Source organism: Monodelphis domestica, chromosome 2, assembly GCF_027887165.1.
Source record: "Monodelphis domestica isolate mMonDom1 chromosome 2, mMonDom1.pri, whole genome shotgun sequence".
Taxonomy (NCBI): Eukaryota; Metazoa; Chordata; class Mammalia; order Didelphimorphia; family Didelphidae; genus Monodelphis; species Monodelphis domestica.
The window spans coordinates 258,223,907-258,250,255 of NC_077228.1; the positions used below are offsets into that span (position 1 = coordinate 258,223,907).

The 26,349-nt window shown below is 42.9% G+C and overlaps 1 protein-coding gene across 1 annotated transcript; it reads right to left on the bottom strand.

The window, feature by feature from the left end:
• GUCY2D (guanylate cyclase 2D, retinal) lies at positions 1–25,704 on the bottom strand. The gene is made up of 18 exons (XM_001368992.3): positions 25,015–25,704; positions 23,984–24,285; positions 22,450–22,801; positions 22,054–22,138; positions 21,562–21,664; positions 20,893–20,994; positions 11,452–11,532; positions 10,782–10,994; positions 10,514–10,670; positions 7,766–7,915; positions 6,781–6,929; positions 5,461–5,624; positions 4,300–4,492; positions 3,835–4,009; positions 3,309–3,407; positions 3,009–3,103; positions 952–1,037; positions 1–108 (listed from the first exon to the last, which is right to left on the bottom strand). The coding sequence occupies exons 1-18, from the start codon at positions 25,694–25,696 to the stop codon at positions 15–17; spliced, it is 3,282 nt and encodes a 1,093-aa protein (XP_001369029.1). The 5' UTR covers positions 25,697–25,704; the 3' UTR covers positions 1–14.
• Positions 25,705–26,349: the final 645 nt, after the last annotated feature.

Below are 26,349 nucleotides of genomic sequence, written 5' to 3' on the forward strand. Positions count from 1 at the left end.
TTGGGGCCATGGCCTCATTTTCCCAGGGGTTGTCCTGGGCGTGCCTTCTCTAGCTTCTTCCTCCTGTCTTCAGGGATCTCTTGCAAGCTAATGCCATGGTTACTGGCCCTAGGAAAATAAAAATGACAACAACAATAATAATTGACATCTATAGAGGAGACTTTACACTTTCTTTTTATTATTTCTAAATTTTATTTATTTTTTACTTTGTATTTTCTAAAATACTTTCCCATATACTCTCTCTTTTGGTTCTAATGACACCACTCTGAAGCAGACTCCACTTCTCAGATGATGAAATTGAGACTGAGAGAAAAATGATTGGCCTGAGGTCACAATTTATATTAAACCCAGGTCTCCTAACTCTCAGTTCAGTGCTTGGGATAGAGGAGAGAGACAGGTGTCAGAAACTATAGAAGGGGTGGCATGAAAGGGGACAGGAAGAATTGTGTAATTGGAAAATCTTAGACCTTTGGACTCCATCTCCCAGAATTCTTTTCTTGTCCCAAGAATCCTTTTCCCTTAGTTCATATTAGTGAAGTTATGTTATTGTTTTTAAGCTGTGGCTAAGGATTCCCTCCCTCTTTTTTCCTCACGTGTGAGGCTGGGTGATCTCTCTGTTTCTCTAGCTTTTTTTGCTTCAAGGTATTATTAATAAATCTTATTAAAATAATACTTGGAGTATTGAATATTAATTTAAAAATCTACAGGATATAAGTAGCAGCATCTGTCCATAGAATCGTAGATTTAGAGCTGAAAGGGGTTTTAAAGGTTATCTAGTCCTCTTATTTCCTAGCACGGATGCTCAGGGACCTCTGAGAGAGATGTAAAGAAAGTGAAGATGGAGGTAATAGTGATTGGACACTATCAAATCATCCCCCAAGCTCTTCTACTTGCAATCCTGACATTTCTGTGGGCCCCATTTCCACCTTCCCATGGTTCAAGCCCTCTCACCCTGGCAGGAGATCAGGAGGGATAGGAATAGGTTTGTCAAACCCTTTTCTTCCCACGAGCCAGTAGGTATCCTCTACACCTTTTCCCTGTGTGGGAAAAATATGGGAAGGCAATTAGTACAGATCTGAGATCAGGAAGGAAGGTTGGTAGAGGGATTAGAAGACCACAGTGAAAAGAGGCTGGATCTGGATTGGAAGTTCATGACCCATAGAAATAGGGGATGGTGAGTTCCAGAGAACTGGAGAATAGTAGCCAAGGAAGAGTCTCAGAGTAGGGGTCAATGCTAGTCCAGAGACCAATGGAGATGACTACACCTTATTAGTCAGGGATGGTGAACCTTTTAGAAACTGAGTACCCAAATTGCAACTCTCATACCACATGAGACCCCCCCCCCCACCTTACCACAGACTGGGGATGGAGAAAGCGCTCCCATTGGTCAAAGGGGCAGGTGATGTGAGAAATGTACTCAAGCACATGTGGAGAGGGGGAAGGGAGCAACCCCCCTCTGGCACACTCTGGCACGCATGCCATAGGTTTGCCAACACAGTGTGAGGGTGTTGGAGGGAGAAGGGAGAGAACGTGAATAGCCTGGCATTCAGGGGAATGTACCTACTCTGGCCAACAGGTAGGAAGCAGAATGGATATTTATTGAGAGGATTAGGGAAGAAAGTTAGAAAATTTATAATGAAACTTTACTAACTGACACATATTTTTTTAAATCCTTACCTTCCATCTTAGAATCAACACTATGTATTGGTTCTAAGGCAGAACAGTGGTAAGGGCTAGGCAATGGGGGTTAAGTGACTAGTCCAAGGTCACACAATTAAGCTAATTTGAGGCCACATTTGAACCCAGGATCTCCCAACTCTAGGCCTGACTCTGAATTCACTGAGCTATCTAACTGCTTCCCTAGCTGATATATTTGCAAATACTCTAAAAGTATTAGGTATATTTAAAAGTCAGAATGCAATCTGACTACATTGTGTGATTAACCCAGAGGCAGGTTAATGGAAGATTTTTTAAGAATGGGTTGTCAGAGGATAGACTCTAAATGAACACTCTAATGCAAATACTATCAACAAAGCAATGGGTTCAAATCAAGAAAACATCTAATGCCCAGTGGACTTACGCGTCGGCTATGGGGGGGGGGGGGAGGAAAAGAAAATGATCTATGTCTTTAACGAATAATGCTTGGAAATGATCAAATAAAATATATTAAAAAAAAAAAAGAATGGGTTGTCATTTGAAGGCTTATTGTTTATTGTTTCAACAAAGCTTTAAAAATAAAAGGATATTGGGGGCAGCTGGTAGCACAGTGGATTGAGAGTCAGGCCTAGAGATGGGAGGTCCTAGGTTCAAATCTGGCCTCAGATACTTCCCAGCCATGTGACCCTGGGCAAGTCACTTGACCCCCATTGCCTAGCCCTTACCACTCTTCTGCCTTGGAACCAATACACAGTATTGACTCCAAGACGGAAGGTAAGGGTTTATTAAAATAATAATAATTTTAAAAAATGATGGCTATACCAATTCACAACCACCAACAATGCTTACAGTATTGACTCCAAGACAGAAGGTAAGGGTTTTAAAAATAAAAGGATATTATTTGTTTTCTTTTCAGCATGGCAGAGAGAGAGAGAGAGAGAGAGAGAGAGAGAGAGAGAGAGAGAGAGAGAGAGAGAGAGAGAGAAAGAGAGATGTAGCAGTGAAACCAAAGGCTTTCAGAGAGGACAAATCCTATTATGGGGCATTTCTATAATAGGGGAAGGGAACAAGATTTATTAATCACTTTATTGCATGGCAGGCAATGTGCTAAGCACTTTACACATGTTATCTAATTTGATCTTTACCGCCCAGGGAGGTGGGTTATCTGCCTTTTATAGCAGAGGAAACAGAGGACAAATAAGTTGTCCAAGGTCATATAACTAGTGCGCAGTGCCTGGCATACAGCAAGCACTATAATTACAATGACAATGACGTGTCTGATGCTACATTTGAATTCAGAGCTTCCTGACTCCAGGTCCACTCAACCACTAGTTGACTATATAGGGTATCACCTTGAGTTCTGTTCTGCCTCTGATTTCTATCTGGAAGCCTTCATTCAAACCTTGAAGAATCTTCACTGTGCTCAGGTTCACATGGATTCGATAGGCTAAGGCGAAGGAGATTAATAAATCAGAATACACTCTAAAATCTCTAACCCCAAGCTCTTCCCTGGTCCTTCATCATTTCCCCCTACTCCCAAAAAGCTCTTTTTTTCACCTCTCCTAGCTCTGCCCTAGCCCTGACCACACCAAGGTGCCTACCGTTCTTCCCACCCACAACATGCCCAAACCTTCACCCTGGCCCCAGCTCACGTAGCCCTGTGGACTCCATTCGAGAGGCTGTGTTGACAGTGTCCCCAAAGAGACAGTAACGGGGCATGGTGAGACCCACTACTCCAGCCACGCATGGGCCTAATTAAAGACACAGAGTGGCATAGACTCAGAAACACATAGAGACATGGAGGAGAGAGAGAATGAAGGGTGTGTTGTTAGAGAATAAAATCAGTGCACTGGAGGGATTTGGGAGCTCCTAGAGTAGAAAGATTATCCCAGGTATTGATTTGAAAATGGGTGGGTGTTTTTTGGGGGGTGTTATTTATTTATTTTTATTTTTATTTAATTAGATGATTTAGAATATTTTTCCATGGTTACAATATTCATGTTCCTTTCCTCCCCTCCCCAACCACCTCCCATAGCTGGCACACAATTCCACTGGGTTTAACATGTGTCATTGATCAAAACCTATTTCCATATTATTAATATTGGCACTAGAGTGATCATTTAGAGTCTACATCCCTAATCATATTATGGGTGGGTGTTCTACTAGTGAGGGGATTACCAGAATGCAGCCCAATGCGAATGCGAACAGGAACCTCTGGCATATGGCGCATGCGGAAGGAGCCCACGGAGCTGAGGATGTCCAGTGACATGTTGGCAATCTCTGCCGCATGCCTCTGCCCATTCCTCTTGGGTAACCCTGAAGCTACCATGTAGGCATCACCAATTGTCTCCACCTTCAGGGACCAAGACAAGCCAACAATAAGTTCTCCCCAATTCCCTGCCTAGTGGCTGGTTTCCATAGAATCTTCCAGTCAATCCTGGCTTTTTCCTCTCATGGGGGTCTCCAAGCCCAAATATTCAATGTTGGTCCCATTCCCCTTCTGATGCTGAAGTTCTCATCTCCCAACCCCTAACACTGTTATGGCATCAGAAAGAAACTTGGGGTTCCCAGGTGGATTAGCACCTCCCTGACCCTTCTCTCTAAGGCCTTTACTCGCCATCCCTATTCCTCCATGTCCCCAACCTTGTAGACATCATGGGAACCAATGATGGCATCGAAGAGTGTGTAGAGGTCATTAAGCAGATCAACAACTTCAATGGGCTCGCTCATGGCTGAGATAGTGGTGAACCCAACGATGTCACTGAAATACAGAGTGACCTCCTCAAAATATTCAGGCTCTACTGGGATCCCCAGCTTCAGAGCCTCAGCCACAGACCTGGAAGAAAGCATAGAATACAGAGTTGGAAGGGTCCATTCAGCCAACCCTGAGCTAATTTATTTTCTTCAAGGTACCATGGATGGTATAGGACTGGAAGAGACAATCCCTCCTCTCAAGGAGCTCACCACCAAGAATAAGGTGCTAGGTCTCAGGGAGCTCTTGCCAGGCAGAGGTGGGGAATGTTTAAGGAGCAGCAAATAGTCTAGTTTGATTGGGGAGTCTTGCATCCTTATTTTACAGATGAAGAAAGTGAGACTCCAAACAAGTGAAAGGACTTGCCCAACATCCCCAAGGTAGTCAGCACAGGGAGACCCAGGATTTGAAATCAAGTCTTCATTTCCTATGCAGAGCATTTTCCACAGCACTACTGACTCTCAGATAAGCAAGCCTCAACTCATCCCATTTACCCAGGCTCTCTTTATTTCCCTGGACACTTGTAATCAGTCATCTTCAACATATTTGAAATCTGCCCTCCTCCATCCTCCTCCTCATAGTTAGGCCCCAATTAGTGCCAATAAGGAATCCTGTGATATGGTCCCATTATTTGAATTCATACTGCATATTTCCACTGGGCAGGAACCAATAACCATATTTTACATAATTATAACTTAGAATACTCCATATTCATGTATATGCATGCAACCACTTCATAGAGTTCACTATTTACATTAAATTGGGATTTAGCTGTGTAGCCAAATTCTGATATATTCACAGAGAACCCTAATAGAAGGATTATCCATATAGATGCTAGAGAAGTTGGATTGATTGGAAGATTCCATCTTGGATTGAATCTGATCCATTTTATTCTTGTACTTTGACCACAGGCCCCACCCCACACATTCACGTTATGTCCTGCCCCCCCCCCATTTTCAATACCCTGTCCTCTCCCATGCCCTCTTGGGCATGTCTTTCTCAGGCTCACCCCCCACCCACCACCACCACTGCATCCCCAAAGAGCCACTCACGGAGGTAACATCTGAGTGAGTAGTTTGTCTGTCTTCTGTTTCTCAAGCTCTAGCTCTTCTGTCCGTTCTCGAATCAGATCCTCCAGGTTACTAGAATATTGTTCTAGCATCCGAAGCATAGAATCAATGATGTTTGTCTTCCGTCCCTTGTTGATATTCTTGAACTAGAGAGAAGGAGGTGGGGAAGGAGTGGTTCTTAAGGACGCAGTACCATAACAGTCTGAGGGTGGCAGCCCTAGTCTTCTCCCAACCCCAAACTCCTGGTCTCACTCTATCCCACTACCCCCAATCAGGACTCCCTCCTTTCTTCCCTTTTCCTAGCAATGTATTATTATTTTTATTTTTTAAAAACCGTTCCCTTCCATCTTAAAATTAATATTGTGTATTATTCTAAGGCAGAAGAGCGGTAAAGGCTAGGCCATGGGGGTTAAGTGGCTTGCCCAGGGTCACACAGCTGGGAAGCGTCTGAGGCCAGGTTAGAACCTAGGACCTCTGGCCCTGGCTCTCAATCCACTGAGCCACCTAGTTGTTCCCTCCCTAGCAGTTTAGCCACCAAAGTTGGGTCTTCCTTTTCTCTCCTATCAATTCCTGTTCCCACAGATTTCCTCATTTCTCCTAGCCTCTGAGTTTAGAGTCAGGCAGGTATGCAAATAAAATTTGCTAACCCTGAACTACATTCACCCAGCATCCTTTTAAGTTACATCTTCATTTTACGTATGGAGGCTTGGAAAATAAATTTGGCTGAGACCCATGCTGCAGGGCTCTTTTTAGAGTTTGGGCTTTTTGGTAAAGCATGGCAGGTGTGGTGGGTCTCTCTGGCTCTGTGCTCTGCTCACTTGGCTGAATTAACCCCTTTATTACTCACTTTGTTATTACTATTAAGTCCTATATAATAAATACTTTGAGTATTTATTCATTTTTAATCTCATACAGGGTAAGGCTAATTAGAAAATTGTGTTGTCCACCATCTTCATTATCTACTGCTAGTTTGAAGCTGGGGTTGAAACACATACAAAATAAATGCCCACAGGCATAGAGAACACAATTTTCTGCCAGTAAAAATCGGTGCACTTATAAAAAGTGATATTAAAAAGGAGCTGCCGACCTTGCCTGACCTATCTATTCACAATTCTGGCTCTGCTCCCACTTTGCTGGGCCTCCTTCCTCCCTTAGGCAACACCCTCTTTTATTATCCTATCATTTCCCTCAGCTCTCAATCACTAGGGTACAAGATTACACTCATCCTTGGCTGCCCTGTACATATTTCTGGGCCTCCCCTACATGTTCCTGAGACACCCCCCCCAACCCCCAGGTCCTGACCAGGTCAAAGGTTGTGTCCATGTTGGGCCTTAGGTCTGGCTGCTCTGCCCAGCACTGCTTCATGAGCTGGATACACTCCATGGGGGCCTGGTCTACAGACACTGAGGGCCGGCACATTGGTGGGGGGCTCTGCACTTTTTGGATAATCTCTGTGGAAAGAGAAAACATAGAGTTCAGAATCTAAGTGCCAGTCCAAAAATCATCCCTGACCCCAGCTGATCTAAGAATGACTTCTGGGAAGTATGGGTGAGAAAAGTAAGAGTAGTAATAAGTAAAATAAGTAAATACTAAGAGGAGAGACAATGGGAGAGCTCTATAAGGGAAATGGATTTTAGGAATCCATTGAAAAATGGCTAAGATGTTGAACAGGCTAGAGGCCTGGTGAGGGAGACTGGAAGGCTGGTAGCAGAGAACCAATGGCCATTAGGAGGCTAGGGGCTGGGAGTTCTGGGGGCTTTTTTAGTTTCAAGAGAACAGTGCATGTGGTGTGTGAGGATGGGGGAACCCTAAGGACCCTGCGCCATTTTGACCTTGGTGGCTTAGCCAGGGATTAGCTCAGTTTGTTTAGGTCTGCCGAATGGGGCTGGCAATTTCCAATAATCCCTGTATCTCGGAGGTAACCTGTCCCCAATCAGAAGCCAGAATCATGTTTTAACTTTGGTCCCCATACAGACCCAGCAATCCAAACAGGAACAACTCTCTAGGAAGATCTCCACAGACTTCCAAAGGCTCCAGTGAGAGAAAGGGGACTCAGAAAGGATGATAAAAGGAGGTCCCTATATTTGAAAAGGCTCCCTGGATTAGTTATTAGTATATTAGTATCCATGACTTTAGGGGTGTATCCCTGGGAGGAGAGAGAGGTCCAAGGATTAGGAGTACCCAGTAGAACCCCAGGTCTGGGAGAGTCTTGGTTTAAGGGATAAGGTCTTCCTGCTGACTTTTTTCCCCAAAAGTAAGCCCCAAAAATGGAGGTTTGGGGAGATACCCTCAGGGGTCAGCTCCAACATGGCATAAGGCTCACAGCGGCATACTACTTCTTGCATGATGATGCCCACGCTGAACACATCTCCTTGCAGGGTCCCCTGTCGTTCCAAAGCCTCATTTCGCAGGAGTTCAGGGGCTGTCCACAATCGATCTTGGGGGGTTGGGGGAGGGAGGGAAAGGGAAGATTCTTAATACGCAATATTGAGAGCCAAAGCCAAATTTTCATAACATTGCTCCCTGCTTCTCCCCAACTCACTAGCCAATCCAGGTCCCATGATAAGTTTCTATCACTACTGAGGAGACTTGCTTCTCATAGAACAGATTTAGAGCTAGAAGAGACCCTCAGAGGCCCTCAGGTCCAATGCCCTTGTTCACTTGAGAAAAAAACTGAAGCCCAGGAAGGGGGAAAGTCTTGTCCAAAGTCATCAATGTTTAGCTACAGAGTTGAAATTAAAAGTCAGCTGAAAGTTCTTTGCATCAAAACTCCTTAGCAAGGGACAGCTGGGTAGCTCAGTGGATTGAGAGCCAGGCCTAGAGATGCCAGGTCCTAGGTTCAAATCTGACCTCAGACACTTCCCAGCTGTGTGACCCTGAGCAAGTCACTTGACCCCATTGTTTAGCCCTTACCACTCTTCTACCTTGGAACCAATACACAGTATTCATTCCAAGATGGACAGTAAAGGTTTATTTAAAACAAAACTCCTTAACAGTCACTTCCCCTGGAGGGGAGTCCTAACTCCCTCAGGCATAAACAATAAGATGCTCAAAAAAGGTAACTTAAAGATTATCTACTGAGTCTCTCATTTTATCTTTCTAAAGATTTTCTCAACTGCCAAAAGAAAGGAGTAAAAGGAGGGATTAGGGCAGTGAGGTGGTGCAATGGATAAAGTGCAAGACCTAAAGTCAGGAAGATTTATTTTTCTGAGTTCAGATGCTTTCTAGCTGTATGACCCTGGGCAAGTCACTTCACTCTGTTTGCCTCAGTTTCCTCATCTGTCAAATGAGCTGGAGAAGGAAATGGAAAACCCCTCCTGTATCTTGGCCAAGAAAACCCCAAAGGGTCAAAAAGAGTCAGACACAACTGAACCACAAAGAAAGGGAAATGAGTGGATTAGTTGATCTCCAAAGTCATTTTTGCCAAGATAGATTGCATGCCAGCCCCTTATTCTCAACATGTCACAAACTGAATTGATCATCTTATCACCTTCTCAAGGAAGCCTTCCATGACTCTGGAGCTAGAAATGACCCTTTTCATCTCAGACATCAGACATAACTATTTTTTTAACCCTTACTAGAAAGGGCTAAGCAATTGGGATTGAGTGACTTGCCCAAAGTCACACAACTAGGAAGTGCCTGAGACCACATTTGAATCCAGGACTGCAGGCATGGCACTCTATCCACTGTGCTACTTAGCTGTCCCTCAGACATGACTTTTTTTTTTAGCACCTCAGTGATGTGCTTAGCATGTATTCATTCATTCATATCATCTTTGGATGTCATAAGCTCTTGAGTATAAAATTCATTGCCTAGCCCTTAGCATCTTTTGCCTTGATACCAATATATAGTATTGATTCTAAGGCAGAAGGTAAGGGTTTTTTTTTTTTTTTTTAAGAGAAGATCTGTGTTTAAGTCCTGTCATACGAGTCGTGTGACCATGGGCAAGTCCCCTGACCCCTTGGTCCTCCCAATCAACATTCTGAAAACTTAAGTTACAAAAAAGTTGAAGGTCATCATTAGTGGAAGGAATTTTCATACTGGAACTTCCAAGTCTACTTAACAATTAAGTCAAAGATCCAGAACAACAACAAATATATATATATATATATGTACACACACACACACACATATATATATCCCTCCATGTCTAGCATTGATGTCTATACACAATAGACACTTAATTTGCTGAATTGAATGGAATTCTTCCTCTACTCAGCCAGAAGTTTCCTTTCCTAGCTATAACTTTTATGTCAGAGTTGTTACTGTTTTCCCTGGCACAGAGAGGGAAACCAATTTGCCCAAGATCCTAGAGCCGGTCAGTTGGCAGAGCCAGGAACAGGACATAAATCTTCTGACTTCCACTTTTCACCTTTGCTTTTTGCAAGTTGATATGGGGAGGCATCGCACCCCCTTTCCCTACACTATTGTGGAACAAAACTCACTGTCACTATTCCTCCAATGACTGAACCCGGATCCCACCAGCCGTTAGAAGCCCTGGAGACAAAGTTCCTCCTTTCTCTGTTAGGCTCTGAGATTTGGTGATGGGACAGAAGAATTCTAAAGGACCATGAGAGGTTCTTGGAAGTGGGTTGTCCATTCACTGGGCAACAACCTCTGGTTGTGGTCTTTGGGTATCCAAAATGACACGGGGTAACAAGGAAATATTTTTTTTTAATCTTTTTAAATCTTTTAAAAAAAAGGTTTAAAATCTAGGGAACTTAAAAGATTATTCAGTTCAATCTCTTTCCTTAAAGATTCGGAAACTAAGACCCCAGAAGGGGGATGGTCCAATGTCATGCAAGGGATAAGTAACAGAAGTGAGATTAAAATTCACACCTTCAGAATCCGAATCCAGGACGGCTAATATACTGCCTCTGAAGGATAGCTGTGTACCAGGGAAGAATAGGGCAGTGGGAGCTATGGCGAACATAGAGACTCAGGGGAATTCCCTGGGGGCAGGGAGAAAGGGAATCGTCAGGGAATAAGGAAAAGGCATATTTGGAATATGGGGACATTTGAGAAGGGCATGTACCCTCAGCTTGGGGTGGCTCCAAGGATACTCTCTGGGCCTCCAGCAACCGCCCATGAGCATGATCTGTGATCTTGAGCACGAATCTCCCATCCACCACACAGTTCCGGGACTTGAGCCTCCCGTGGGCAACCCCACGATGGTGCAAATAGCGTAAGCCCTTGGAAGCAGCAAACACAGGTTCACTGAGAGTGGGGTAGACTGTTCTGAGTTGCCTCTGGTCCCCTCCTCTGCTTCCTCCCAGGGACACCCCTCTTTCTCCCTCCCATACCTTAATGAGATCAAGCAGGAGGGAGGATTTGAACATCCAGTCAAGTTTTATGTCCCTCTGAATGAGTAGATCTTGGAGGGATCCTCGCGAACAGTACTCAGAGACCACAGCCAGGATGCCCCCTCCCAGCCCTCCTGCTGCAGCTCCTTCCATACTCCCAGCCAGAAAAAGCCCCATTTGGACAGCCACATTCTCATGGCGGAGCTCACGTAGCTAGGAGATTTGGAGAGAAAAAAGACAATTGGGCTTCAGGGTGGATTCCTGTCACAGGGAAAAGAAAGAAAGGGGAGAGATGCTTGGGAAGCCTCTCTGCACTGATCCCTTTCCCGAAGAGAAAAGGCTTTTTGTGAAAGAAAGTCCCAATCAGAAGGGAAGGGAAAAGGGAAACCATCTGGATGCTGTTGGGTTGTTGTGGGGAGAGGGACAAGTAAAGGGAGAATTGGGACAGAGATGGAGGGGTAAAACTCTTTCCTACCTTCTAATCTTAGATTTGGATAATTCAACAAAAAAACTTTTTGTTATTAGACAAGCTAAGCCTATTTTACTAGACCTTAAACTCCTTCAAGGCACAGAAGACCCATTTCCTCATTAATTAATTCAACAACATTATTCAACAATGCCTGGGGAATATTGGATGAATGAATCTCCTACTTCCCTAACTTTTCCTCACCTTGGAGAAGGCCATCTTGGTTGCAGGACGAATCTCAGTATAATGCTCACCTGGAAATTTCTTCAGCCAAACCCAATCACCCTGGAGCAGAGAGAGTAGAGAATCTAGTAGAGCCACATCCTTTCCCAAAACAAGGGAATGCAAAATTTCCCCACTTTTCCTTAGAATTTCTTTTAATTTTTTCTTCTTTTTTTTCAATGAAAATTTGTTTTTTTCTCCTTGTAACAAATATGAGTAGTCAAGAAAAAATTATCCCTCAAAAATGTATGTCTTGGGGGCAGCTGGGTAGCTCAGTGGATTGAGAGCCAGGCCTAGAGAAGGGAGGTCCTAGGTTCAAATCTGACCTCAGACACTTCCCAGTTGTGTGACCCTGGGCAAGTCACTTGACCCCCATTGCCTAGCCCTTACCACTCTTCTGCCTTGGAGCCAATACAACACAGTATTGACTCCAAGACGGAAGGTAAGGGTTTAAAAAAAAAAGTATGTCTTATTCTGCATTTTAAGCCTATCACCTCTGATTCAGAAGAGGGGTAGATGCTTCCTCATCTGTCTTTGATCAGAGTTCTTAAGTCTTTGTAATTTTGTTATTATATAAATTATTCTCCTGGTTCTGCTCATTTCATGCTGCACCATTTTGTACAAATCTTCCCAGACTTTTCTGAAAGCTTCCCTTTCATTATTTCTTATGTCATAATAGAATTCTATTATATTAATATGCCATAATTTATTCAACCATTCCCTAAATGATTGGCATTTCCCAAAGAGCTACCATGAATATTTTTAAACGTACAGATCCTTTTCCTCTTTGATTACTTTGAAGAATGGGCCTAGTATTACTGCATCAAAGGATATGTTATATACAAGTTAGTAATGGGAAAGGAGGAGAGAAGAGAAGAGTTCTAGGCTACAACAATTCAAAGTTCTGCCAACAGGGCATTAACGTGCTTGTTTTCCAATGCTATCCACAACTAAACAAGGAACTGTTGGAGTCTGATTACAGATCAAAGCCGCCATCTTCCAATTAATTTCCTTCATGAGTTTTTTTATTGTATGTGTGATGTGTCTTCTATAATGACATGATCAATATAGAATATATATTGCATGAAAACATTGATATAACCTATATCACACTGTTTGCCACCTTCGAGATAGGGAAGGGAAAGGGGGGAGAAAATCTGAATCCTAAAATGTCAGAAAGCAATTTTCAAAAACTTGTTTCTACATGTAACCAAAATAACAAATGAATGCTTTATAAAACAGAGACCTTTTTCTATTTTTGTCTATTTATTTTTATTTACTGAAGGACTGGGCAATTGGGGTTAAGTGACTTGCCCAAGGTCACTTAGTTAGGAAGTGTCTGAGCTTAGATTTGAACCCAGGTCCTCCCAACTCCAGGCCTGGCACTCTATCCACTGAACCACCTAACTGCCCTTAGTTACTATTATTATTGCCACAGAAAAATCACTCATTTTGTTCAGTGGAATTCAGATAGAAATCGGCCTTGGAAAAGTCATTGTCCTCTCCTCCAACATAGGAATCTGTTCTGCCTGATTATGTTTATTTATTATAAAGATTTTGGCTTTTCTTTCTCTTTCCCTTCCTCCTTGATCAGTGGGATGGGGGAGGTGGAAGAGGAGACAATAAGAAAATGGAAATAAAATTTAACCTAATTAAAGAAAGAAAATCAGCATTCTACTATTATTCTTTTCTATTTAATGTTCTCTGGCCTGTTGCACCACTTTTTATAGTTGTAACTAAAGAATAAGCATGTAAGCTCCCCCATTGCCTAGCCCTTGCCACTCTTTTGCCTTGGAACCTGTACACAGTATTGAAGGGAGGTATGGGGTTTTAAAAAAAGAGTTCCCTATACTGGTCAAAGATCTAGACTAAAAAATTTTTTATTATTATCATACAGTCAGTCTCCCACTATTACTAGATAATCCCAACATATATGGTCCTTGTCTCTTTTTCTCCATTAGCTGTATTATGTCACATCTAGATTAGTGGAACTGTCCCTTCACTGGTTTCTGGCAAACGGCCATCCACCTTTATAAAAGTGGTTGAGTATTATGGGTGGTTGCTATCTTTGTTGAGTTGGTTTTTTTTATGACCTCGTTTGTTTGTTTGTTTTTTAGCAAAGATTCTGGAATAGTTTATCATTTCCTTTTCCAACTCATTTTACAGATAAAGAAACTGAAGAAAGTGTTAATTGACTTATCCACAGTCATATAGCTAATAAATATCAGAGATCAGATTTGAACTCGGATTCTCCTGAATCCAGGCCCAACTCTTTATCCACTGCCTACATAGTATAAAAGTTTCCCTTGTATCCTGGGGTCAGAGGAGTATGTAAAAACATAATATATTCAAAAACATTTAATAGAAGTTAATGAGGGCAAACATGAACATGCCAGTCTGTTCTGCATTAGAATCTTGGAGTACAACAATAAAGCATCTCCTTTATAGAAAAGATGGATGGTCCAGAAATACAACCAGGGTATAATAGAAAGAGTTGAACCTGGAGTTACAGTTCTCAAGTTCAAATCCCAGTTCTGCTCCTTACCACTTGTGTAACCCAAAGCAAATCACTTAATCTAAGTCCCTGTAAGAGGACTAGATAACTTCTAGTTTAGAAGGAAGTGAATGAAAATAAGGTTCCTTCCATTTTCAAATCTATGGTTCTATGTTCTTCATGAATACTGAAAGACAGTGCTGTCATGTGCCATGTGGTTCAATGTCATCATAGCCAGATGCAAAAAAGAAAGGAAGGAAGGAAGGGAGGAAGGAAGGAAGGAAGGAAGGAAGGAAGGAAGGAAGGAAGGAAGGAAGGAAGGAAGGAAGGAAGGAAGGAAGGAAGGAAGGAAGGAAGGAAGGAAGGAAGGAAGGAAGGAAGGAAGGAAGGAAGGAAGGAAGGAAGGAAGGAAGGAAGGAAGGAAGGAAGGAAGGAAGGAAGGAAGGAAGGAAGGAAGGAAGGAGGTCAAGAACCAGAAGTCTTTTCTTTAGGGAGATGGGTTAAGGTTAAAAAACAAACCTTGAACAGTATCTTGTCAAATCCACTGCTTTCCTCATTCCCTGGAGTGACTGGCCTGCTACCTATCTACCTAAAAGAGGTGTCTTCTTTTTTATTCAGAAAGGATTCTGGATGAGGTAACCAGGAAAGAGACCATTTGCATCCTTGAGGGCTCATTCAAGGAAGGTCTTTAATAACTCTTCAGAGGAATATTGTTCTATTTGCTGGAATAGAATATTAACCCCAAACTTTATTTTAATGTATTACATTTCCCTTGTTTAAAGATTACTTTAAATGTTACTTCAAATCACTATTGGGATAAAGAGACATATGCAAACACATGGTAGGAAGGTGGGAAGGAGAGGGACCTACATCAGTTTGGACTTTTCTCTCTAAACTAGAAATGCCTGGGACTTAGAAAAATGTGAAATTAATAAAAATTGGTTCTGGCAGATTTATCCTCTATTCCTTCAGAGAAGTTCATTGAGGCTGGCCTACTTAAATTCTAGAAGCCTATTCCTGGGAGTCCCAGAAGCAGAGGAACTGTTTCCCTTCTTCTAGGACCTGGAACTAGTTTAGAACAAACATTGGTCTGTCCATCACAGCCCCCTCCTCCAGATTTGTCCTTTTTCTGAGTAAAGGTTAGGATCCCTCCCTTTAGGAAGGATTGACTTCCAAATGCTTTTTTGACTCAGAAATTAATAGATTTATTATTTATTTATTGTTAATGTTATTTTTAATGAACAAAAGAAGAAATGACTGAGGAAACAAAGGTTTGATCTTCTGAGCATTTTGATTTTTTAAAAACCCTTACCTTCCATCTTAGAATCAATACTGTGTTCTATTGGTTATTGGTTATGGGTTCTAAGGCATAAGAGTGGTAAGGGCTAGGCAATGGGGTGAGGGGATGGAAGTGACTTGCCCAGGGTCACACAGCTAGGAAGTGTCTAAGGTCATATTTGAACCTAGGACCTCCTGTCTCTAGACCTGGCTCTCAATCTACTGAGCTACCCAGCTTTTAAATTTTGATTGAATAAGTAATGCATGCCAATTACCTAGCAAATCACAGCGAAGCCCCTTCCTCAGATTAGGGTAGAGATAGATCTTTTTACAGTAAAAACAATCAAATAAGACTAATCCAGAGGAAGCAACACATTAGGTAATCTGATTTTTTTTTACCTTCTTACCTTCAGTCTTAGAATCATACTGTGTATTGGTTCCAAGGCCAAAGAGTGGTGAGGGTTAAGCAATGGGAGTTAAGTGACTTGCTCAGGGTCACACAGACTTCAGATATGTTTGAACCCAGGATCTCCTATCTCAAGCCATGCATCACCTACCTGCCCCCTCTAATCGGATGAAAGATTAAGGATTTTCCAATTTGGGAGGGGGAGAGTGACCAGATAAAACTCCCAGAATTCAGGAAAAGAGGTATCCCACTCCTTCCCAAGTATCTGCAAACAATCTAAGGAACATGAAAAGAATAACTGATGGAGGAGAATGGGGGCAGTTTTCCAACAAGATATATGCTTAAGATGTATCTTGTGGGAAAACTCTTTACACTGACCCTCCTGCATCCAAAGCAAGTACACAGGAAGCAAGACCTGGAGAAGGAGCAAAGTTGGACCAGACCGGAGAGAAGTCCAGCAGCAGCAGAAGTTACACTGGTTGCTGAGAGGGAAATTCAGCTCATTTCTTGGCCCCCTCTCCTGCCTTGTATCCTTGGGTTGCAGAAAATGACTACTTTCCCCACAATTTCCTCCTCCAACCTTTATGATATCCTAAAACAAATCTTAAGACTTGACTGTAATTCTGGTCGGCATGACCTGGGGCTTTGGCGAGGGCTCTTTAAAGAGCAGGTACAGGTGGGCCCCTTTCCCAGCCAGGCAAGGGCCAGGTTCAAACAATGCCACAAGGTATTCTCCTGATTCCCACAATTGAATAAAGTTTTCTCACAGGCTAGAATTTGGACGAGGCTCATAAATGATTAGAAAGGGAATTAAGCTAGCTCCAGAATTGAGTCACAAAATGAAAATAGAAATGGGTTTTGAGTGATAATGCATGTATAATCTAGTGGAATTGCTTGTCAGCTCCAGGACTGGGGAGGGAAGGAGGGAGGGAGTGAACATGAATCATGTAATCTTGGAAAACTTATGTATAAATTTGTAATTGGTATAAAATAAAGACAAAAAGACACACAGAAATAAGTCACAAGAAGGAACCAGTATGGTTCACCCATTTCCCACGATTAACCGCTTAACTGTCTTAATCCTCTCACTTTTCTCACGATGTCCTCATGTATTATATTTATTATTATGATTTGTTTTGGCTCAGAAGCTAATAGATTTATAGCTGGAAGAAACCTTAGACACCATGTAGTTCCACCTCCTCATTTTACGAATGGGGAAACCAAATCCCAGAGTAGAGAAGGGATTACTAGAGTGTCAGATTGCTAGTAATTGGTAGAACTAAAATTCCTACAAAATCCAAACATCCCGGTTAGCCTCCGAGGTCCTTTACAAAGCTTACATTCTTTATTCAGTCCAAGTTCCCTGTGGGGGATGGACCCTCCTACATCGCCATGGAAACCTGGTTTGCAGGAATACCGGCGGGTGTAGTGGTGGTCAGATATTACCCAGAATTTCCCCAGTTTATGGCTTTGGTTTTCTTTTTACTTTGACGAAGCTTCTTTTTGGAGAGAAATCAGATAACATTTTGGAGGAGAAAAGACGGTCCTACCTAATCCTGCCAACCCTCCCTGGGAGCTAGAGACAACTCACTGGTCCTCCTGCCACCCACCAAAAGCAAGCACGATAGAAGCAAAGCCTAGAGAAGCAGCAAGGTTTTGCTCCAACCAGAGAGAGACCAGAAGCAAAAGTTAAACTGGTTGTTTGGGAAGGAAAGACAGCTCGTTTCTTGGCCCCCTCTCCTACCTTGTAGTCTTGGATTGTTGAAAATGACTGCTTCCCCCCCCCCCCCCATTTCGCCTTCAAACTTTTATGATATCCTAAAATAGATCTTCACATCTCCTATGTAACTTCTACCCCAAAAGCTTTTGTCTTTAAAAAAAAACAAACCCATTACCTTATCTTTTAGAACCAGGAATGGTAAGGACTCGGTAATGGGGGTTAAGTGACTTGTCCAGGGTCACACAGATAGGAAGTGTCTGAGGTCATATTTGAGCCCAAGACTTCCCATCTATAGGCCTGGTTCTCTATCTACTGAGTCACCCAGCCACCCCTCCCAAAACATATTAAAAGCTTTAGGGCTGAGGGGCAGTTAAAATTTGGCCTCAGACACTTCCTAGCTGTGTAACCCTAAGCCTTCTTCTCTTCTACCTTGGAATTAAGTATTGATTCTAAGATGGAAGGTTAGGGTTTTTTTAATATATATTTTTAAAAATTTAAGATTTATATTTATTTTATATTTTTAATGTATATGTTTTGGGGTCTCAGTTTTCTCCTCAATAAAGTAATTTGCAAATAATTAGCCTCTAGCCCCCAGGCCTCCAATGTGGTGATGACTTCATCCCTGGAGTCTTCTCCTGCCCTCTAGCTGAGTGGAAGCACTGTTTGTTTTTACAGGGATTCTCTGGGAAATGTTTAATAGGCAGTGGAAGGGGGGGGGGGGGGAAGGTAATATATGCACCTTTGCTTTTAAGTTTATTTATTAACTCTAGACTATTCATGAAATAATAAATCAAGCTTTGATTTCATGTCATTTGCTGACTTCTGAGGTATAAATTCTTCGGTGGAAAATGTTTCAATCAGATCCAAGCTCCCAAGAACCTAATTAAACAAGATTAAACAATAATATGGTTCTATTAGGTCGATGCTAAGGCCCTTCCTGGCTTGGCATTCTATTGTGAACAGAGGTGTGTCTGCAATATATGAGTGGGCTGAGGGGTGGGAGGGAGGGAGTCTAATGGAGCTAGGAGGATGAATGATGGCTTCAGAATGCAAAAGAGCTGAAGAATATATAAGAGAAGGAGATGAGCTGACTGGAAAGAGATAAAATGACAGGGAAAGAATAGCCAAAGACAGAAGAGCTCTATTATGGTGGAATTGTCAAGAGAGATGGCTTCTTAGGGGGAACCCCAGCTTTTTCCTTAGGAAAAGCTACTCTGATTTCCCCAGGGTCTTAGAGAGGAAGGATTTGGGGTGGGGGAAGACCACTGGAAGGAGGGAGGAGGGAGAATGGGGGTTGGATGATCTTTCTGTAATTTTCAGCTTCTTAACCCCTCTGTTCCTAGAGTCTCTGAAATGGGGAACAGGAGAGGCCCCTGTGGTAGCAACAGGGATGGACTGCTCCTTTCCAACTAGTCCTGAGGTTATGATATTTAGAGAGAGAGGAAAGAAAGAGGCTGCCTGGAGGGAGGAGGGAGGGGAGACTTCTAGGTGACTCAGTAGTTAGAGAGCCAGGTCTGAAGATGGGTTCAAATGTGGCCTCAGACATTTCCTAGCTGTGTGACCATAGGTAAGTCACTTAACCCCCATTGCCTAGCCCTTACCCCTCTTCTGCCTTGGGACTAATACTTAGTATTAATTCCAAGACAGAAAGTAAGAGTTAAAAAAAAAGAAAAGAAAAAGAAAGGGATTGCCATCCATGTCTTTAAATATAAGAATGAGGTACATTCCTATAATGTCATATATGTGTCAGGTATGTTAAAACTCAGGAGAGTATAGAGAATCTAAAAAGAAACCACAAAAAATGGTTGTTTGGTTGTTGTTGTTGTTTTTTTGCTGTGTTTTTGTCTTTGTTTTTTATACTGGGAGAAAAGGGAGAATCAACAAAAAAAATCTTTGTGGTAGATGGGATGATATCTGACAATTGGGAGAAAGCAGAACTGTTCTATTGTTATTTTGCTTCTGGTTTTCCCCCCTAACAAAGAGAATGGCATTTTTGTGCTAGATATGAAAGAACAAAAATGACTAATAATAAAAGCTAACATTTATGTGGTACTTTAAAGTTTCAAAAGCAAAATAGAGAGTTGATACACAAGTTCTGATCACCCATCCTCATCAGAACAAAGTCATATGACACAGACAAATTACATCCTCAGCTACTGAGACTTGCAGATGTGATTGTTGAGCCACAGTCATTGATAATCTAAAAGATCATGGAAAATGGAAGAGGTCCCACACGATGGGAGACTGATTAGCATTGCCCTTATTTTTCAAGAAAAGAGAAAAGAACAATGTCTACAAACTATAGGTCCATGAATCTTATTTTAGTTACCAGGAAAATTCTATAATGGGTTATTAAAGAGACAAACCAGCTTGATTGGTGAATCATCAATGTTGATGAAGTGGTAAATCACGGTGAAAATGCTGTAACTGGTAATTAAAGAGATGAACCAACTTAGCTGGTGAACCATCTTGATTACAAAAAGCCAGCATTGCTTCATCAAGAAACAAGAAATGTCAGACTAACCTTATTTCTTTTTCTGGACAGGATTACTAAACTGGTAGGTAAGCAGAAAGATGCAGAGCTGGTTTATCTATATTTTAGTAAAGCTTTTGATAATATATTTCATGTTATTCTTACGGAGAAGATAGGGAAATATGATTAGAAGAGAATGCAATTAGATTGCCATGGAATTAGTTAGATGAGTTGAGTTTTAGTGGATCATGATGTCTTACGATCATAAAGGCAATATCCCAAAGAAATCAAAGGAAAAGGACTTTTATGTACAAAAATTTTATAGCAACTCTTTTTGTAGTGGCAAAGAATTTGAAATTGAGGGTATGCCCATCAATTGGGGAATGGCTGAACAAGTTGTGCTATGTGATTGTGATTAAGTATGACTATAGTATAAGAAATAATGAGCAGGATAGTTTCAGAAAAATTTGGAAATATTTATATGAACTGATGCAAGATGAACTGAACAGATCCAAGAGAATATTGAATACAGTAAGTAGCAACATATGTAATTTGGAAATTGTTCTCAAAATAAATATATAGGGAGAGGCTAGGTGGCTCAGTGCATAGAGAATCAGGTCCAAAGACAGGAAACCCCAGATTCAAATTTGACATCAGATATTTCCTGGCTGTGTAACCTTGGGCAAGTCATTAACCCCCATTATCGAACTGCTTTTCTGCCTTGGAACCAATACACAGTATCAATTCTAAGACAGAAGGCAAATCTCTTTATTAAATATATATGCATATATACACAATAAAACATAAATAATTTTAGATTTTAAGATAAAGTCAATATGTGACCCACAGGGATATTTATGTATGGTTTAGGGGCTCCCATATCTATTGGTGTTTGAAACCATCATTTATTGGTATAATACTCAGTTAGACGAAGTAGAATTTTCACCCATTGCTTCCTCACTCCATTGTTCAGCTGCCCTTATTTTTGAACAGACATCTATAGCTGGAGGAAAGATTGGCTCTGTGAGGAAGGATCCTGGCAGGGTACTCACCTCATACATGCCAATGTTGGAATTGTCTGGGGGCTGGCTAGGGATGCTGCGCATGTCAGATGCACTGTGGGCAATCAGGCTTGACCGGCTTCCCTCTGTTGCCTGGGCAGGGGGAGAGTCAGAGGAAGTATTAGAGGGAGATAGGGAGTAAGGGGGACAAGGCAGCCACCATGGGCTATGAATGAAATCAGGTTGGGGTTGAGGGTTAAGGATTAGGGAAGGAGGATGGTTAGATAATAATCACCTTTTCCTTGTGTTATTTATAGGATAAAGCCCTTTCACATCCTTTTCCCTATTATTACTTTATTGACTTGAGATTATTAATTCTCAGGCAATAATATTGTTATCCCCATTTTATAGAGAAGAAAAACTGAAGTCTAGAGTGATTAAGGGATATATTTCTTATAAAGCCACAGTAATTCAGTAGCAGCAGCCACACAGGAACCCAGTTCTCCTAACTCCTAATATAGAACTCTGATCATTTATACCATGCTACTTCCTAGAAAATTATGGGGGAATAGTGGACTGAGATAGGGAACCAGGTGAATCAGGGTGTGGCAACTGAACCCCAAAAGTGATATCCCTCAAATCCTTCAGAGTCTCCCAATGCTTTTCCCAATCTCTTGGGATGAGATGTTACCCAAACCACCCAAACCTAGACTTCTATACCTTTCGGGAGCTGCTGCCCTGCCGAGGGAAGAAGGTGATGTCCTCCAAAGTCAGGATCATCTTGTTGGGTCCAGAGACCATTTGGGCATGGAGGAGCTGGCGTCTAGGAATCCAGATGTAGAGAAGTCATTTTGGAAAGGGAGATTTAGGGAGAGAGTAATGGGGAGATGAAGAGGACCACCCGAAGTACCAGATAGGAAATGGGGTAGCTTTATCCCCATGGTAATAGAGGATAACCATGACTATCTCCCAATTCCTTTGACAATAACCCCATCCATCCACTCTCCTTGGGACTGATGAATAATTTTTTTTGTTCTTCAGCCTCAGGAACCATCTAAACATATGGTTCACAGAACCAGACACAAAGAGGACAATTGACTTATCTATCAGCTCCCAACATCCATTTCTAGAACCACTCCCTCCCTACTCCTTGTTTTTAGTCTTATTTTCCTTTTCTATCCAGTTCCTTCTTCTCCCCAACCCTCAGCTTACCTAACATAATAAGCCAGTGTGGCGACCACCAGCCCCCCACCAATAATGATGAGGATGACAAGAAGGATGAATCGAGGCTCTATTCCTGAAGGCAAGAGGAATATGGAGAGGAGTTCAGGGTGGCAAAATTTATTGGAAGAGGGTGATTGAGTCAGGGGGCAGGGAAAGAATTTAGAAACTTGATAGCCAAAAGGAAGAGGGAAACTCAAGTAGCAGAGCCAAGGGAGGACTACTGGTCTGAGAGGCCCAGGAGGGAATTTTTAGGATGGTCATAAGGGGTTGTCCTCACAGGAAATCAGGGCATCCCAATAGGTTTCTAAAAAAACTAAAGAATCCCAGGAAGAATTACACAGAATATATGTAGTTTCAGGGATGGAAAATGGAAAAGAACCTCACCTCCACTGCAGATCACGTTAGGATCAAACCAACAAGGGGGGTCAGGACCAGGCCCCTGGCCACCATGAGGAAAGTGGATGGGGTTACCAGCATGGTGGAGGACACCCTGGGCTGGGTCCAATGTATAAGTGGGAAGTAACTGGTCCCTCATTCCATCTGTATCCAATAGCACAAAAGGAGGCTCCTTTGTTCCTCCCAGGTCCCCACAGAAGCCAGAGACCAGAGTGTTTGGGATGTGGCGGGCCACTGCTGCCCCAGAGACCCATCCACCACCCCCAGCTACTTGTGCTCCTGCCACAGCTCCAGCCAGCAGGTAGATAGCATCATAGATTGTGCCAAAGAGTGGCGATACCTGAAAAATGACAAAATCAGAAAACATCTAGTCTAAGCCTTTACATCATTCCTAATAAGTAGCCTCTCATATTCTATTGGAAGACCTCCAGTGATGGGGAACTCAAGGTAGCCCATGTCCCTTTTAGACAACTCTAATCATTAGGATACCTATGGTGTCTACTTAATATTCCTAGTTCTTTTCTCTGAGATCCAAAGGAACAAGCCTAATTCCTCATTGACATGTAATCCTTTGAATATTGTAAGATATTTATGTGCCTCACTAGCCTAATGACCTTCTTTGCATGACCACTACTTCATCAGCATCCTTCCTAAAATACTGGATAGGGTCTGAACAAAGGGGGACATAGCAGGATTAGGACCTCCTTCTTTATAGAAGCTATGCTGCCCCATATTTAGTCAATTATCTTCATTATTTTTTTGCCAGCCATATAAATTTATTTTAAGCTCTGCATCTACTAAAACCCCCAGGTTCTTTTCATATGAGTTGGTCACCAATTACTCCCACCCCTACCCCCTTGTATTTATGTAGACATTTTGTTTTTAAACAAAAGTGCAAGATATTCCATTTTCTCCCTACTGCTTTCCATCTTGTTAGCTATGGCCCATTGTTCCAGCCTGTCGAGGTCCTCTTAGTTTCCAGTGCTGTTATCCCAGAGGGTTACATATCCTTGTAATCAGACCTAAGTTCCAGATGAGGGAGGTAAAGCTCTGAATTCTTTCTACTTTAATTTATCCACCCTTATAGTATTGTGTTCAGGTCTGGTTGCCATATTTTAAGAAAGACAATGACAAATTGGAGGACGTACCACTTAAACTTTGTTTTACCCCAAAATTCAATAAATATGCTCAGAGATGGAAGAGAGAGACTTGCCCACCAGAGGTCCATCATCTCTATTGCCTCACTGACCTGAAACTTGCCAAGTCTTACCTTCCCACTAGCTAAGAGGGGATATTTTACATTGACTTAATGTTCTCTTCTTGTTGGCCACTAGATACCCATTCCCAGTTTCTTCCTTCTCCTTCCTTTACCCATTCTTATAGTGCTGCTCTGTCTTCCTCTAGATCTTGTCTCTCACACCATCTCCTCTCCCCAGTGTCCCAGGACCTCTTTTCTTGACTAAGGATCCCACCTGGCTCTCTACCTTGTCCATAGCCTCTTCGCCCTGGTGTCTCTCCTCACCTGCTGGGGTTTAAGGTCCAGGGGTAGCTCCCGGTGCTCCTGGGCCTGGCGTAAGCTAGCTGACACACTCCCCTTAGGGCAGTAACGGGTCAGAGTGAGCACAGCATCGTGAGCTTTTCGGAGTCTGGAGCTGTTGGTGATGGGCCTTAGAGCCTCGGGACCAGGAGGCAGGGCATAGTGCAGAGTGTCGAAGGGAAGGAACACCATCGTGCCTTCTACTAGGCCCAGTTCCTCAGCAGCCTCCAACAGCAGCCGCTGCTCTTCTCCACCCAGCAGAACCGAATGCATCACCATGATCAGCACTGTGGAAGCAGGCCAGGAATGGAGAGGGGTTCAAGTGTTGGAACCTGCTTTCCTCTTATCTGACCCAGGAGTTCATCTTCTCTATTCACTTCCTCTCCTAGAGAGTCACACTCAGAGTCATCACTAAGGGAGCCCCCGCCCCCTTTCCAGTGCTTCAAGGTTCTTTGTCGGCCCCCATCCCAAAGATCAGTCTGCTAGGGTTTGCTTGCCTTTGCTTTCTATCACCTAACTCCACCTCCCTTCTACTTAGGAGTTGGGGGTTCAGGGAGCATTGCCTGAGGGGACAGGTCATCTTTGTTTGCCAGTGAGATAATAGCTGTTCAAACTACTGTACAACTATACAAATTGCAAGAATTGTCTCCTCTTGCAAGAATGTTTGGTTGTGGGTATAGCTAGATGGCTCAGTGGATTGAGAGCCAAGCTGAGAGACAAGAAGTCCTGGGTTCAAATCTAGCTTCAGATACTTCCTAGTTGTGTGACTCTGGGTAAGTCACTTAAACTCCATGCCTATCCCTTACCACTCTTCTATCTTGGAACAATGATTTTTTTTCTTCCAAATTTGGCCTCAGACACTTTCTAGTTGTGTGACCCTGGGCAAGTCACTTAACCCCAACTGCCTAGCTCTTACTGTTCTTCTGCCTTGGAACCAATACACAGTACTGATTCTAAGATAGAAGGAAAGGGCTTAAAAATAGAAAAAGAATTCTTAGTTGTAGCTCTATCCATACCTTTGACCTTGGGCCCATCTCTGACTCTTTTTAGGGCATTCTTGGCACTTTCCAGGTCTGTAGTCTCCAAGGAGGTTACCATGGCTACAGGCAGACCCCGGCTTCGGAGCCCCCCAGCAAGAGCTTGGCCAGCCTCTACCCACAGGTCCTGTGGAGCAGTGATGAGGGCCACCTTGGCCCAATGGAATGCCCGCAAGAGGGCATAAAGGGCATCTAGGGCTAAGGGAAGGGCAGGGGCTGTGGTTCGAGCTTTTCCCTGGGGACAGCCCCAGGGCACAAGAGGAACCCCAGCTTCTTGGGCCAGCAGTTCAGCAGGGTGGCATGCAGCTGGGTTCACAGGACCCACAAGGCCAGAGACACGGGCTAGTGAAGGGGACAGGGCTCCCAGGGAGCCTGAGGTGCGGCATGGCTCTGGGAGCAGGATGACCTCAAACCAAGGGCCACCTTCCAGGGCTTGGTCATGGTTCATGCGGGTAGCAGCCAGGCGGGCAGCCAAGTCTGGACGAGCCCGGGAAAAGATGGGGTCACAGGACCAGGGACCCAGTACACCTATGGTGAAGGTGGCAGGGAGGACTGGTACAGGGAGGAGGAGGAGGAGAAATAAAAAGAAAAGAGGAAGAGGGAGAGGAGGAAAGCACCATGGTGGGTGATGAAAGAGACCATTGATGGAAGGAACCAGCATGATGTGACAAAAGGATAATAGGGTCAAAGAGATAAGGGAGAAGATGGAGAGGAAGCCATACTGGGACAACTTGGGAGACAGACAGAGAAATAAAGGTCAAAGGAAAAGGGTTATGCAATGGGAGAGAGGAAAGAGGGAACAAAATCATCATAGGAGATTCAATTTGGTTCCTTTTTCTACTCAGATCATTCCCTACCACTATGATACCCACCTCTCTCATCTCCTTGCTCTCCTTAATCCCTTGAAATTTCAAGGCCAGGTTAGTCCTTTGCTAACCCCTATAGAAGTTCACCACAATAACCTTCCTCCTACATACACATACACACAATAATATATCCAACTAGGACTATTAAGACAATATTGAGGAGCAAAGTGAGAATAGATAACATCTGGTAACATCTCCCCCATCCATACATCCACCCACTCCTATGGCTACTACACTCAGGATCACCTTTCCTTCCTTTCCTTTTCCTCTCTTGGATGCCAATATCTAGACAACAATAGCTACTTTTCCCCAGAATCTAAAATTTAAAAAAAAAAAAGTTTACCCCAGACTAGAACCTAATCTTAGTCCTCCTCTAACGTCTTCCCAATTCTTTCTATGGAATTTCCCCGACTCACCAGTGGCTCCCAAAGACTCAGACCCTTCCTGG

Excerpts from the sequence above, each read along its gene's own strand:
- GUCY2D (XM_001368992.3), bottom strand. The coding sequence starts at position 25,696 with ATGCTGGTTCCTTCCATCAATGGTCTCTTTCATCACCCACCATGGTGC. Across the intron at positions 10,671-10,781 it reads TCCTGCTTGATCTCATTAAG|GGCTTACGCTATTTGCACCA; the intron begins GTATGGGAGGGA and ends GCTGCTTCCAAG. Across the intron at positions 6,930-7,765 it reads GTTGGAGCTGACCCCTGAGG|AGATTATCCAAAAAGTGCAG; the intron begins GTATCTCCCCAA and ends CTCTTTCCACAG.